Genomic DNA, 15,444 nt, shown 5'->3' with positions numbered 1-15,444 from the left:
TGAATAACCCTAGACGATGTTTTATGTTACCGGTAATTTTCAAATTCAATATTCTATCGGGAGTCCCTCAAGGATCTAATCTAGGTCTCCTGTTGTTTCTTCCTGTTATTAATATATTGTTCTGTATATTAAAACTTCTCAAGTTCTTTTTGCCGACGATCTCAAATTATAGTCCAAAGTAAGTTCAATTGAAGACTGCGTGAAACTTCAACAGGACTAAAGAGAGTTCAAATATGATGTGATAAGAATAAATTAGTCCTGAATGTGTCCAAATGTAAATCAGTATCTTTTAAGAGGAAAGAAAATCCAATTAACTTCACCTATACAATAAGTTGCACTTCCTTGTCTACCCCAAATACTATCAAAGATCTAGGAGTTATACTGTATTTTATAGCAAATTAATCTTTGTTCAACACGTTGATACAACAACGAATAGGGCATATAGAAACCTAGGTTTAATTTATAGGATAGGACAGCATTTCTACAAAGAATCAACATTTATAAGGTTATATTTTTCTTATATGAGGACAAAATTAGGATAATGTTCTACTGTTTGGACACCAAATGTTACTAAATACTCTAATGCAATAGAAAACATACAGTTTATTAAAAAAATGGTTGCATACAAGAAAACTGGTTTTTACCCAAAGTGTGTGCCCTATGAAGACTTAGTAACGAATTTTAGTTTTCAAACATTAGAGGAAAGGAAACGGGGATTTGATCTGTTGTTCTTACATAAACTATTAAACACTAAAATTGACTGTACAGAATTAGTTTCAGAAGTGTTATTACGTGTCCCAACAGATAAGACTAGAACAGCAAACACTGAGACATTCTATTGTAGAAAAGCAAGAACCTGACATATTACATAAGTCTCCTCTGTGGGGAATGTGCATTTCATATAACAAAATGATTAGATTTCATGTAGTAGATGTATTTAGTGATGCCCGAAAACCAGCTCAAAACAATTGTCAGTCAATAACTTCTGCATAATTTAATGACGTATATTTGTGTGTTTCTTTATTAGTGTATGTTTGATAAGTATGTACACGACTTTATAACTGGGCATTAGGCCTGTTGTGTTGTCATTATGAAATAAATGAGTTTTACTTAGTCATGACCTGATAATTATTAAAATATCTGAATTAACATTATGTTTTTTTTTTTTTTTAAAAAAAATCACTTACCAACATAATCTGAGTTCCTTAAATTTTGCTGATTTGTTATCCTGGCGCCCTTCCTAGTCGCGGCGCCCGGGGCGCTTGTGCTGGTAGCCTCTAACACGCGACAGCCCTGACCAAAGGGACAAAATTACTTCCTCGATAAAACTTACTCTTCAGTTCTTTCAATTGGAGCAAAACTATTGTAACTTTTACATTATGAAGCTTAAGTATCTAGTTGTTAGGAATATATTTTTCTTTAATCTTGCATAAATATACCTATGTCTGTAAATTAAAATTTAAAAACTATCTCTTAGTAGAGCAACTTTCTCTACTCCCAGGATTACAGTAAAAGTGCTCTTTTATGTCTCAAAACTCCGACCTTACATACTGTAGGTGGGATTGACCTGAGTGACCTATTATGACTTTGAACATGACCTATGATAACTATTGAAGGCATTGAATCATGTAACATCTGACAACCTTGACATTGATTTATTTCAACATCGTTTAGCCTTGAGTATTATCTTAATTAAATGTTGTATGACTTAATCTAGGATACTTTGACCATAGAACGTGAAAATGAATGCAAGATACTTCTAAGTGTTTATTATAGTACCTACCTATTTTTTTTTTTATTGTCATCCCACAAGTGTACGGTACGGACGTCAACAAGATTAGGATCCATACGGAAAGGCTTCCAAGTCATAAAGCCAGAACATCTTTATGCTTTTTTCAGGAAATGGAACGGATATTAGGAAATGCATATTATTCCGTTTCAAGACATTGCTATGAAGAGTTCTGATGTCAGTCCAATGGAGTTTGCAGCTTTGTCGGTTAAAAAGACATCTTCAACATCGACGTTCGCGCACAGTCGCTGGACTCTGGGAAGCTTACATGAAGGAATGCATAGGATTGAATTCCCTTTCCCATGCTTCACCGAAGATTGCTCTAGTGGAAATCTCGATGTCAGCCGAGAACGCCATCAGTGATGGTGGCGAGGTTTCTCGTAAGATGAATACCCTCCAAAATAGGTCGGATATAAACAGAAGAACCTTGTAACAGGGTGGGTTGCTTCCCATATTTAAAAATACTTTCCACGACAAATTTCACTGAAAAATATTCCATTTTCATTAAACAAAGCGTGTATTTTATTTCAGACTTCAGAATTACACCTACTATTACAAGTTAAAATGATTTGGGACCAAGAGATTAAATTGAAAATTCGCAATATCTGTTAAAGACAAGCGGGCTAATATATTAAGCTCAAGTTAAAGAAAATGATTGAGGGTAATATCGAAAAGATATGTCCGATTTGCAAGAAACGATAGTGCCTAATTGGCAGAGGATGAAGTTAAAATTTCCCTTTGACAGTACTACATCCTATTTGTAATGAATGAAAATTACCCCAGGGAGTATGTGCATGTACGGATGCATATCCAAGAGAAATTACTTATGTTTTCTCTTAATTTGCACGCTTCGTTTTAAATTAAACATGTTGCTTAAACTCAAAATCAGTCAAGTATAACGGAAGAATTCTCTTAACTTCTAAGAAAACATGTATTTACTTTTAAAAGGTAGAAATTAGTAAATTCTTCTATCCAGACTGTGAAATAATAATAATAATAATAATAATAATAATAATAATAATAATAATAATAATAATAATAATAATAATAATAATAATAATAATAATATGTGTTTTCAGTTTAATATGTTTGTTGCCGTCCGAGAAGAAGCCAATGCTTTCTCCTAGACTTCAGGAAAATCCTGTTAAAATATACGAAACTCGGGATTTTTCCTTATTAAAAGCGAGAACTTTCCTGGGTATTGAGGAAGGAACTGACGTCGTATATGCAAGAGAACATATGGGAAACACAATCGTTAACTTTTCAGGGGTTTGTATTTCCCGCCTCTACTTTAAGAAGTTACAATAGTATGGTAAACAATAACTGTGGAAATTGTTAGTGATTACACACAAAAAAACAACCTTAAAACCCAGATAATTAACCCTTCCCCTGCACCAGTTGCCTAACATGGAGGACACAAGGTACATAATTAAATTTGATCTTTATTAAAACACTAACTTTTTTATTATTATTAACCATTCTTATTCTGAAATGTTTAAGGAAAGCATTAGCAAGAATGTACATGTTAACGACATAATGAATTAAATACGTCGGTCCAAGAGGATGTTTTAGCAGCATTTTTTGAGTATTAATTGACAAAACGAATTTCTGTAGATATTTTTGTAGCAGAAAATACATATATTTCCTTGGTGACTAACTAGGGATAACTCTAAAGTTGAACCTTGAATCTGGGTATAACCTATATATTTCCTGAAAGACTTCTATATATTTCTAACCTTGAACTGGTGGAGTCACTTCTGGGCAAGGAATTGAAACTTGTTTTGGAACTTACTCGATAAATTATTTCAGGAAAGATATAAGTTATCCGCAGATTCAAGGTTCAATTTTGGAGTTATCCCTGGTAAGACATTGAGTGAGAATTCATGCAATTCACAAGGCTTAATGAACAAATGTAGCTAGGTCCGTATTTAGATATTTAACGCCCCTAGGACCAAGGAAAATTTTCGTCTTTCCCTCTGAGTCAAGAAAACTTTGTGCTTCCCTTATTTGTTTATATTCAGTAATAGATGTAAACAATACGCCAGTGTCTGATCACTTTGACCCACCAGCAACTGGGTAGGGCGTACAGAACCGAATGAATGGACTATGGATTGCACTGGTAGCCTATAAGCAATAATGGCAGCTACCTTCTTGCGCCTGTAGCGTCGCAACTCGGTACAACATGATTTTGAGTATAGATGTTCCTTAAACTTTTCTCTCATGGACGTGGTCTTCTTTCCTCATAGTGTACTTCAATCTCGTTTTTCTATATATACCGTCCCTGGAAAGTTGTCTCCTTGCCCTTGTAAATAGTGTTTATGTCCGCTTTCTCATTTCTTTTATTCAGAAGCGATGTCAACATTGACTTCTATTTCGTGTTGTTAAGAAAGACATGGGATAAAAAAGTTTAGTTTATCTTTGTTGATTAATGGTTTTCTTCATGACAGGTGACATGTAGTGTCTCCTGAACAAAAGCAGATATTGTAACTGACCAATGACGACGCCAGCCTTAATTTTGTTAGAGGAACAAGTGGAGGAGAGATAATTTTCGGGACGGGGGAGGTATTTTTTGTACGCCAAAGATAATAATATTAGGCATTAGTGCTGTATCGCCGGACCAATTTGAAAATTGAAAAAAAGTTACCAAACTGTACTACATTCGGTTATATTTGGTTGGATTAGATTAAGTTACATTAGATTGCGTTACATTAGGCATGCAGTTTACTAATACAGATCCATAGTACAAGTAGTAGTAGTAGTAGTAGGAGTAGGAACGGGTTAGAAGCCCCGCAAGGGTTGGTTGGGTTCTGTTCTCGACATGAAATGGGCAAATTAAAGACTTGCCCAAATTTTTCTGTACATTTTACAATCTATGTCACAGCCTTGACATACACGAGCCGTTTTGACACTGCCTTTTGGTGCCACTATATCATAACAAGTGTACTTCTCCGCGAAATAGTCCATCCGCCTCCACATACAATGCCACTTACAACATCAGAAACAACCAAAAAATGCAACCACTTTCTTAACTTTTACTATTGCCCTTACCTGATTTTCACTCATTCTTCCTTACAAACTTAAATAAATTTTCCAATTTCCTAAAATTTGTCCGGCGATACAGCACTTAACCCTAATACTATAATACTCGACGTACCTTATAATAGAATATGCCTGGGGACAATCGGGGAACAAACGATGCCAATGGGAGGGGGGCATCTAGTGTCGTCACTGTTATTGGCCCTGGCAGCATACTTGGTAGGCTAGGTAGCTTAATCATCGTAATGGCTAGGAGTTAGGAATTGGGAAAGTAAGGTTGATTATACGTTTGCCCAACGTAACAACTATGCAACTATTTCTCCAACAAGTTCCAACCACCTACGTCCTCCAAATTACAGTTGTAATTGTTTCATTGGTAATTGAGTTTATTGACAAATATTCGTTAAAGCTGCCAATTGCAATATAGGACTAATGTTGTAAACCCAGCACTCTACTATTGTTGAGACTACTACTGAGGGACATGAGTTATTGCACACCTGTCCGACTATATTTTTGTACTTTTTTTCTCGACATTTTGTCCAAGGGGTAAATTCTGTAGAGTTTCCAGAATTTAGTAAAGAAAAGAAAAGAAAAAGAAAAAGAAAAAAAGAAATATTGCAATATTTGCCCATTATTTCCTACGGAAATATCATGTTTGCCATTTGAAAAAACATTTCATTATGAATAAAACGAGATATAAACCGTTATACTTAAACTAAGAGATTACTTTTCGTCTCCCTTAGCCTAAAGGACATAATCGTGAGACGTTAAACTAAAAGATTTTATTTCTAAGAGATTCCAAAATAAAAAGAAAAGCAAAAATGAAGTTAAAAGGATTAAGCCAATGAAATAATTGTTTGTTTGGAGGAAACCAATGCAGAAGTGTAAATTAAGGCTTTTCGTCATGAAAAACCAGTACACTTTCAGCATATAGAAATCTTAAGGATTTAGTAATTTGAAAATACAGTAGACTCTGGACTATCCGGCCTCAAGTGCCGGAAGGGTAGGGCGGATAAGAAAAAAGCAAGTTTCATTCTCTAAGTGAGAAATTTCTTTCCCCACATTCGAAGCTTTCTACCTCCACCTCTGTCAACTTCCGGATTATACAGTACAGGGTGTCCGAGAAGTCCTTCCCTGATTACAGAAATTGATAACTCAGGCTAGAAATAAGATAGAAATATGAAACTGGTGTTGAATTGTTTACAAACTATAAAAGATATTGTCTGTGTTAGGTTTGTTCTGTTTTACCAAGTCTCATTTTTTTTTTTGTTTTAGGTTTGTAGTACGTAAGTAAGAAGCCCAAGAAGCCATGCCAACCAACCAGGAGAAGGCACAGTGTGTCCTGTGGTACCATGAGACACGATCACCAACCACGGTGCAGAGACAGTTCCAGACAACATTTGGGAGGACTCCACCTGATGTCAAGAGCATTAAAGCCTGGTATGAGAAGTTCAAGAACACAGGGTCGGTTGCTGACCTTCCGAGGTCTGGTCGACCAAGAACCTCAGCAGACACGGTGGAGGCTGTGCGGCAGCCTTTTCTGAGAAGTCCTAAGAAATCGGTGCGCAGGGCCTCACGTGAATTACAGATGCCAAAAAGCTCTATCCATGACATTTTACACAAACGTTTATTGTTTCGTGCTTACAAAGTGCAACTCGTTCAGGCCTTGTTGCCCGACGACGGTACACGTCGATATGACTTTGCGGTCGAAATGCTATCACGTATTGCGGACGATAATGGTTATCTCAGGCGAATTGCCTTTTCCGACGAAGCGATATTCTTTGTCAGTGGAGTAGTGAATCGCCATAATGTACGCATTTGGGGTTCAGAACCCCCCAGGGAGGTCAGCGAATAACCGCAGTCGTTGCATCGATCCCTCCAGTGATGTTGGCTAATGTGTGGATGGAAATTGAATATCGCCTAGATGTGCTACGTGCTACCAATGGTGCTCATGTGGAAGTGTACTGATGTGACCAAAACTTTTATAGTTTGTAAACAATTCAACACCAGTTTCATATTTCTATCTTATTTCTAGCCTGAGTTATCAATTTCTGTAATCAGGGAAGGACTTCTCGGACACCCTGTATATCATATAAACTTCTTTCTTCTTTTGGCGTCAGGAATTTGTGGTTTCATTTTTATCATTACTTTTGGGACACCCTGTACAACCAAAATAACATAATCCGTTGTCAACAAATATATAAGTAATTTGATTCTAACTAACATTGAAAACTTTTCTTAAAGAAAACTTGCTTGCAAATGGAGGATGGATTCTACTATAATCTTATGCAATTTTGCAAATAATAATTGATCGAATTTTACTAATGAGATAGTAGATGAAAAGAAGGTTTAGTAAGAACATGGAAGAATCTACTGCCATAAAAGTGAATATCATCATTTCATACAATTAAACATTTTTATAGTTAAAATGGATTGGCCTATATTTACTACTTTAATATGACACCTCACATGCGTTAAATGAAATGGAAACTTTATATGTAACAAAAGAAGTTATAGCTATGTCAAGTAAAAACGATGTACTTGCACTACCTAAATATTGGAGACAAACTAAAAGTAATTCTGATTGCATATGTCATCAATATTGGCAGGTCACTTGCTGCAACTGAGAAACTTCCATACTCCACGGTAATACCATGATTACATATGTAGTAGTCAAATTTGGGGCAATAAATTGGAATGTTTGTAACAAATTGTGTATTGTGATTTGTTTTGCCTTGCTTTTTATTTATTTAATAATAATTTCACTTTTTTAATATTATTTTTCAGGAAACCCACAAATTTTCCAGCTTTTAATATGCTGGTGTAAAGCACAATCGTTGGGCAGAAAAAGTGAAGAACCTACGTAGTTTTTGTTGGTTGCTGATGAGAATGGTGGACTTCTTGACAGGAGAGGATTTATAACTGTGAAACAATACTTCCCATTCCTAATCTACGAATCATTGCTATACGTTTGACTTCTGACATTGAAGGGTGGAGTGCAAAACCTTTCTTCAAATAATCTAAAGTTTGTGCTGAGTGAACAAAGAGAATTTGTATACTCAAAGTTTATTCTAAACAGATTTTAAATTTCAACGATAACCAGCACTCGAAGAGATATTTCAAAACGCTGTAATACTTATATCCCCAGATATATTTAGCGACTGAATCTTTTATGCTTTTTATGGAAAGTTGGTGAAACATAGTGGTGTTCTTTTTTATATAAATACTTTCAAAGAGTAATAGTATTTCTTTGTGGTAACATTAATTACGAACTTACAGTTCAAAATGAATTCAACAAACAAAACAAATGAATTGCTGTGCGGCGAGTCCTTTCGACAATTAGTTTTAACACATAGAGACGTTCGAGCCAAGATAGAACTAAGCATTTTAGTCATTGGAGCAACAGCAAATATCATCAACATCATTGTTCTTACCCGAAGAAACATGAAGACATCCACAAACTACCTGTTGACAGCATTGGCCATAGCAGACTTTCTTCTTCTAGCCAACGAGATACCTTTGTACTCTTATTTCGTGTATGACCAAGAGAGCAAGTACTACCCATATGGTTGGGTTGCTTATTTAGCTTTTGAGACCATTTCAAAGTTCATTTTCAATACGGCTTCTACATGGATGACTGTGCTGATAGGTATCTGGCGGAATATGGTCATTTATAACAAGAAACGTGGTTTGTGTACTGCCAAAGGAGCTGCCATGGCAATTGGAATCGTGTATGTAGCGGCCCTCATATTGAATATACCGATTATGTTAATCACTGTCGTGGATAGAATTCCTATGAATGACAGCAATTTGACGGATCATTATCACGTTAACTTCTATGGCTGCAATACAATACGTACATTTCAAGTGATAATAGTCTTCAATAGAACTGTTCCAGTGATAGCTGTTACAGTGCTCTGTGCGTTCCTCATTAAGGCAATCAGGAAAGCCAATGTCAAGAGAATCACAATGGCCCAGAAGACATTCAATCCAACAGCTTTTAAAAATGACGACGAAAAATCAAATCAAGTCACAATCACTCTATTATCTGTCATTATTGTATTCTTTATCACTCACGTTGTCATTGCTTTAATTTTTGTCACTGATTTTTTCTATCCGCTTGCTCAGTTCATACCAGTGACAAACCTGTTCATGTTTATCAATAGCTCAGTTAATATATTTCTTTATTGCCTGACCAGCGAAGAGTATAGGAGGACATTTGCAAGAGTCTTTGGGTTTAAAAAAATGACTGAAATAGCAAGTTATGTTTTGTCTTCTAAAAGTACAACATCCACTGGTCCGGAGTCTCCTGTGTAAAGTCGTTTTTATATCAAATCCTAAAGTTCCATTAGTCAGTATGCGTAGTTCCTACAGAATTATCCTCGAACAATTAACGTACAAGTTGTAATCAAATAAAATCCGTTTGGCATCCTTGGTAGGAACAGTTCATGACATAGGAACAGTTGATATACTAGCATGTATACTTGTAGGATTAGTGTAGTAATCAATATGAAACGTTTTCTGTCTGTAGAAATAAGGTTCGAATAATGGCATTCATAATCCAAAATGAACAGTCATTCAGTTTCTGGGTGTAGAGGGATGTCAACAGGCTGAGATGTTCAGTCGGATGAAGGAAGTGTACGTATGGAGATACACGTGTATCGAAGACGTCGGTTGTGAATTGGGCACGGCTGTTTTGTACAGGTCGAACAATAACAAGTGATCTTTCCCGTCTCGGCCGGGTGTATGTTGTTGCCACAGAACATAACCGTATTTCGTTGGATGAGTGTGTTCATAACAGTAGATTTGTGGGTATTCGAGCGAAAGCTACGAATCAAAATATGAGCTATGGAATATCAAAAATAGTAGTTATGGACCTAGAGTAGCACAAAGTGCCCTCCCGGAGGAGACTAAAATAATGCATCTATAACATAATAAATAGAGTAGTACCAGCAGTGTGAGCACCCAGAATACTAAGTGTGCCCCCCACAACATTTTTTCTGAAACACTGGTGTGCACAGTGGACAAATACTAGATAATCCGACTTGGACCAGTTAGGGATGGTGAATGTCATGGTTCAACCCTTTTTCCTACAAAGACAAAAACACGTTTCCAATTATTACTACACTAACCACTATATTCCACTGTAACAATACAGTCCTATGTCATCAACTGATCCTACTAAGGGGTTTCATTTGATCCCTTATACTTAGTCTCATTATCTAACTTAAACAAACTCAGAAACAAAGGAATATAAATAGAAGTTCCTGATTGCAGTATATCGAGTTTGAAATACAAGGACCCAAAATTTTACTGAGTTAAATCAGTTTAGAAATGTGCCACTCTTTATATTTGAGTTGACATTTTATAATTTTACTAGAAATTTTACAGCATTAACTAACATAGAATTCTGCACTTAGACAGAGAATCTTCCTTGTTAAGCTCTGTTGCATGAATAACTAAGAAAGACATGTTTAGAGGAAATTTGATTTGAGTTTAGCTCATCTTTCAGAAGCGAGGTTATATGAGACGCTGATCTACGGCTTAACGTAGAATCCTAACCAAGTGAGCTCCTGCCGGGAATCGGAATTATTAAATTAAATTGGATGATAATACTGTCTCCACGAATTTCCGTGAATAATTTTCCTTCCAAAGTCACTTTAATTTTGTCATTCGTAATAAAGTCAAAAACGGTAAACAATCCATTGAGAATATTACACATGGTCATAGGCAGTTCTTTCATTAGATGACTTCTTGAGATATATATCTGTATATATATATATATATATATATATATATATATATATATATATATATATATATATATATATATATATATATATATATATATATATATGTGTGTGTGTGTGTGTGTGTGTGTGTGTGTGAGCGTATGTAGGGAAAACTTCTAACCGAAAACTTCTTACACTTCATATACCTTTCTGTGTAAAAATGTCTGATTTTATTACTTGTAAACAATAAGTCACTCTCAGAAATATTATGTCGATAGGTAATTTTAAATCCTCTGGACAAGCTTTATATTTTGCGAAATAGAGTAATGTAATACAGTTTGATAATGTAATACATATGTAATTTACTAATTACATTACTTACATATGTATAAATACATGCTTATGGTGTAAAAACTGACAAAATAAAGACAAGTAGAAACAAATATGATTTTATAGATCTTATTGTAAAGAAATGAAGCTGTTATCCCTCTACTTAACTGCTGTTTCTATGTCAGTTCCGGAAAGTCTTTAAGAAATGGATTTCAGTATCTGCATTAGAAGGAAATAAACAGAACATTTAAAAAATATAAAAATGTGCAAAATTTTCAAACTGAAAAAAATATTAAAGAAACATTTTCAAATAAAAACAAATAAAACAGCAATCGAAATATTTTAAACGAAAATTTTCACAAATTTTTGAAAATACTCAGCCAATCAAAATGCACCAAGGATAGCTTTCCACTAATAACTTTAGATTATGATTTGTGACTAATGTTCAAAGTGTGAAATTGTTGTTGTTACAATTCAAAAGATTTTAATAATTCTATCAGGCTTCAAGTCCTATTTTTTTCACCAGTGACCTTACTTAGACTATAAGTCATAACTAAGTCAATCCATTCTAAGTGATCAAGCATGTGCCGCTCGACCATCACCAAAAAATCTATTTTTTTCGTGAATGTTTATCCTATATCAGGGTGCTTCAAAACCACAATTAATTATTTTTTACAACATCACATGACGACGCAGCGATTGCCGACGTTTTGCGTTTTTATTGATTTGTTTGGAGTTTACGTTGTTTAGAATATCTCAGCACGTATTTGTCCTACCAAATTGAAAATTGGTGGACGTCTCCAACTCGTCCAGAGCTAAAACTTTGATCTCTTAACATTTTTGCACAAACAATTTGAAAGCTGTGAAATCAGGCCTACAGTAGCAACATTTTTGGACATCGAAGACATGTTTGGGAAGAGGAAACAACTGACGTAGAGGTCTGAATTTGTGTGAGCATGTAGTCCGGGATCATAAGTTAATATAGTACATAAAAATTTACAGACCTGTAGCTGCTCTCAAAGACCTGAGGAAACTCGTAAAGTTGGGGAATCACGCCGATTTGGTATGTTTCACTGTCCAATACCTCTAATGGGCCTAGATAAAAAAAAAAGTCTGAAATTTTGGGATTAGTTAGTCCTTTAGTATACCAAACCCCACAACAAAGCGCGATTTGTGTTTTTCAGCAGAGGGGGTCAAAGTATTAAGTAATGACATCATACTCTAGGAGGTGTTTTGTTCAGAATTTTAACTGCAAATTCGTTGATGTGAAGTAAAATAAAGTAGGACGAATGGTTAGTCCAGTCAAGACTCTTAAGCTCGTTTCTTTCCTCTAGTTGTAACACTGTCTTATCACACCCACAGCAGCACTGGTAAAGAATGCCGCTATCAGCAGAAGGCGAGGAAGGCCAAAATGCACATTTGGCAATAAAAAGCCTGTAAGTACTCCTTTCTCTTGCTGCTTGCTATATCAATGATATTCAATTCTGTTTATTCTTGTTTTAACTGTCAACTTATGCAGGAGACTGTTGTCCTTATGTTGGATCTTCATTCTGCAGTCAGTGTTTACAGCGAGTAAGTGTTCACTGACTTGTGAATGTAGATCCAACGAAAGGACAATAGTCTCCTGCATAAGTTGACAGTTAAAACAAGAATAAACAGAATTGAATATCATTGATATAGCAAGCAGCTAGAGCAATGAATGGACTTTCTGTCAAAGTATGAGATGGTAGTTGTTGCACGTCAATTGATTTTAATAATTAACTGTCAGGTTTTAAGTTTTTTTTTTTTTTTTTTTTTTTTTTTTTACAACAATGCCATTAGATTATAAGTCGTAACTATTTCTAAGGTCCCTCAGTGATAAGATTTGAAAGTGATAAGCCAACCAGATTGCACCAAGAATAACCTTCCACCAATGGTCTTGGACTATGAGCTATAACCAAAGTTCAAAGTGAAAAATTATTATTATCAATCGGTTAGTTTTAATAATATCTATAAACACAGCCATACAATCAATATACAAGTTCTGTGCACCACTCCAAGATATAGATTCGATGTATTTTGTTAACACAGAATTCAAATTTCGAAACCGCAGGACGATTGGCCGTGTCAGTTTTGTTTTATGAACGAAAAAAGTGTCCGCTGTATCCAAAATCGCTCAAATTTTTCGCTCATAACAAAAAAATTGACACGTCCGATCGTTCTGGGGTTTCGAAATTTGGATTCTGTGTAGCAAAATATATCGAATCCACATCCTCGGATCCGGTGCATTGATCATCTATTGTGTGTGTATATATGTGTGTGGCTATGTACTATTTCAAATCCTAAAATTTTCTACCAGTGATCTTATATTGTAAGTCATAACTATGTTACTAAGGTTACAATAATTACGTATGTATTTCAAGCCCAACGTTTGAAGTTAGAGATAGGCATCAATAAAATCAAATTTCATTAAAGACAACTTTCAACTAATGATTCTAAGCTTTTTCTTGAACTCCTCCATATGATCACATGATATATTAAAGCCTCTTTTCTTAGATGCGGTCAAAATTTCTCAAATTTTGGCAATGTTTTAATCATGCAAGGGATCAACATGATCACCCATATTTACGAAAGTACATCTGCAAGACCTAGAGAGCAGTTACCAATTTCCATTTTTGACAATTTCTAAATTTGAAGGTGCGCCCTTAAGATTTTGACAATATATCTGATAATTTTGTACCCATACAAGGGGACAAGCAGTAGCAACCAAATTTACGCGTATACATTCAGGTCATAAAGAATATTTACCAAGATGTATTTTGACAATCTCCAAATTTAAGAGTCCTATACATCCATCCCAAAGAGGAATGTATATACAGGATGGACATAAAGTCTCTTCCTGATAACAAACATTAATAATAAGAAAACTAAGAATAATGAATGATAGAAGCATGCGGTTGGTCACAAATAATGTGGCGGTTTGTGGAAGACTCAAAAAGTTTTTACCTGATTTCGAGAATTTCCACACGTGCTTGATTATTTGCCCATGCGATGTCACATGCGAAACTTGCGCGTCGGGGACGGTCTTCATGTATTAACGCATGAACAATCTCCACCTTATGAACTATATGCGTCAAACTTCAAGCGTTTGTGTAAAAGTTTTTTTTAACACAGTTGACTTCGGGAAGTCCAGATCATGTGATGCGCAACGCAAAGATTTCCGTGCGCTTCCGGTTAAAGCAACACAAACAGCGTCCATACGTTCCTCACTAACACTCGATCTGCCGCTTCCATCATGATCTAAAACACTTCCTGTTGCAATAAACTTTCTATACAATTCCTTTATGCTCTTGACATCTGATGGCTGCTGTCTATACTCTCTCCTGAATGTTCGTTGAACTGTGACGGGATCTTGTTTTATAATACCACAAGACACACTTCGCTTTCTGCTGCGCTGACGCCATTTTTAAACAAATGATCGTTGCGCTGCAGTCAGCTGCAGTAGATGCCAGCACAGGCTATGGCAAAATCTTGAAGTATCATACAAGCGATGTTTTCAGACCACATGCTCCTATCATTCTTTGTTTTCTTGTTATTAATGTTTGTTATCAGGGAGAGACTTTACGTTCACCCTGTATATGCTCGAGTTCTAGAGATCATTTACCAAGTTTTATTTTAACAATTTCAAAATTTGGTAGTCCTATATACAACTCAAAGGGAGGATTCATGGTGCCTGTGTCTTACGTAAGATAATGGTCCCTGTACTCAATTATATGACCACATAACGTGATAAAGCTTCATTAAAGGAGATAAAATAGGTCGAAAAACAGTCCGAATTTGAGTTATTGAAAATTTTTTACATATGCAAGAGAGCGAAAAGTACTTACAAATGCTGTTATAGCTGCCAATATTCTTGTTGCACAGTCAGCATTTGTCATTATGAGGATAGCAATTTCAACTCCTAATTACTAGAACTGTCTTATATTGACAAATACGTCTTTCTAATCTCAAGAATGCCATCTGAGAGGTTGGATGCCGTCGTGGATAGGGAATACTATATAATTGGGTCGCATCCTTCTTAAGTTCTTCGGCATTCTCCCAGTATCAATCATATGTCAAAGGGTGTCAGAATACAGCATGAGAAACACAATAGACAATACTAAATCCGGAAACATATATCAATTAGTTACTTTCTATCGATAAAGCACTAAACTAGAAATGAATCATAAAAGTAGTCAATAGTGAGCACAGTAATATCTCTTGAAACACTTTGCACCGCATAACTACAATAATAAGGAAATTCATAACACATTGTCTAATGATAAATAATGTGTCCCTTAAATGGGAATTCATCGATTTTACATTCGTCTACTGCGGTAGTGCTTTAGTACGTACAACATGCTATCAGCCACAATCGAGCAACATAAGAACGTCTTTAAAACATATTATCCTAATACTGTTATTGTAAGTGAAATGCTATTCGTAAGACTAGTTGGTTGATAGTGCCCGATAGGTATTATTTCCGGACTAAAACTTTTACAAACGTCCTAACCACAAATATTATTTACTGTCAAACTC

General features: G+C 35.4%; 2 protein-coding genes across 2 annotated transcripts in view; one reads left to right on the top strand and one right to left on the bottom strand.

Moving 5' to 3' along the window:
• Positions 1–15,444, bottom strand: part of LOC145674785 (uncharacterized) — a 141,972-nt gene that overhangs the window by 90,633 nt on the left and 35,895 nt on the right. The gene's annotated exons all lie outside the window — the stretch shown is intronic.
• On the top strand, positions 7,613–10,564 carry LOC145676167 (FMRFamide receptor-like). Its single transcript, XM_081747071.1, has one exon. It carries the CDS (start codon positions 8,111–8,113, stop codon positions 9,140–9,142), a length of 1,032 nt encoding a protein of 343 aa, XP_081603197.1. The 5' UTR covers positions 7,613–8,110; the 3' UTR covers positions 9,143–10,564.

The sequence above is a fragment of the Thermobia domestica genome, chromosome 18 (assembly GCF_964235325.1).
Source record: "Thermobia domestica chromosome 18, izTheDome1.hap1.1, whole genome shotgun sequence".
Lineage (NCBI taxonomy): Eukaryota > Metazoa > Arthropoda > Insecta > Zygentoma > Lepismatidae > Thermobia > Thermobia domestica.
Note: the sequence above shows the minus strand (reverse complement) of the source record. Positions and strands in the feature narration are given on the sequence as shown.

Excerpts from the sequence above, each read along its gene's own strand:
- LOC145676167 (XM_081747071.1), top strand. The coding sequence starts at position 8,111 with ATGAATTCAACAAACAAAACAAATGAATTGCTGTGCGGCGAGTCCTTT.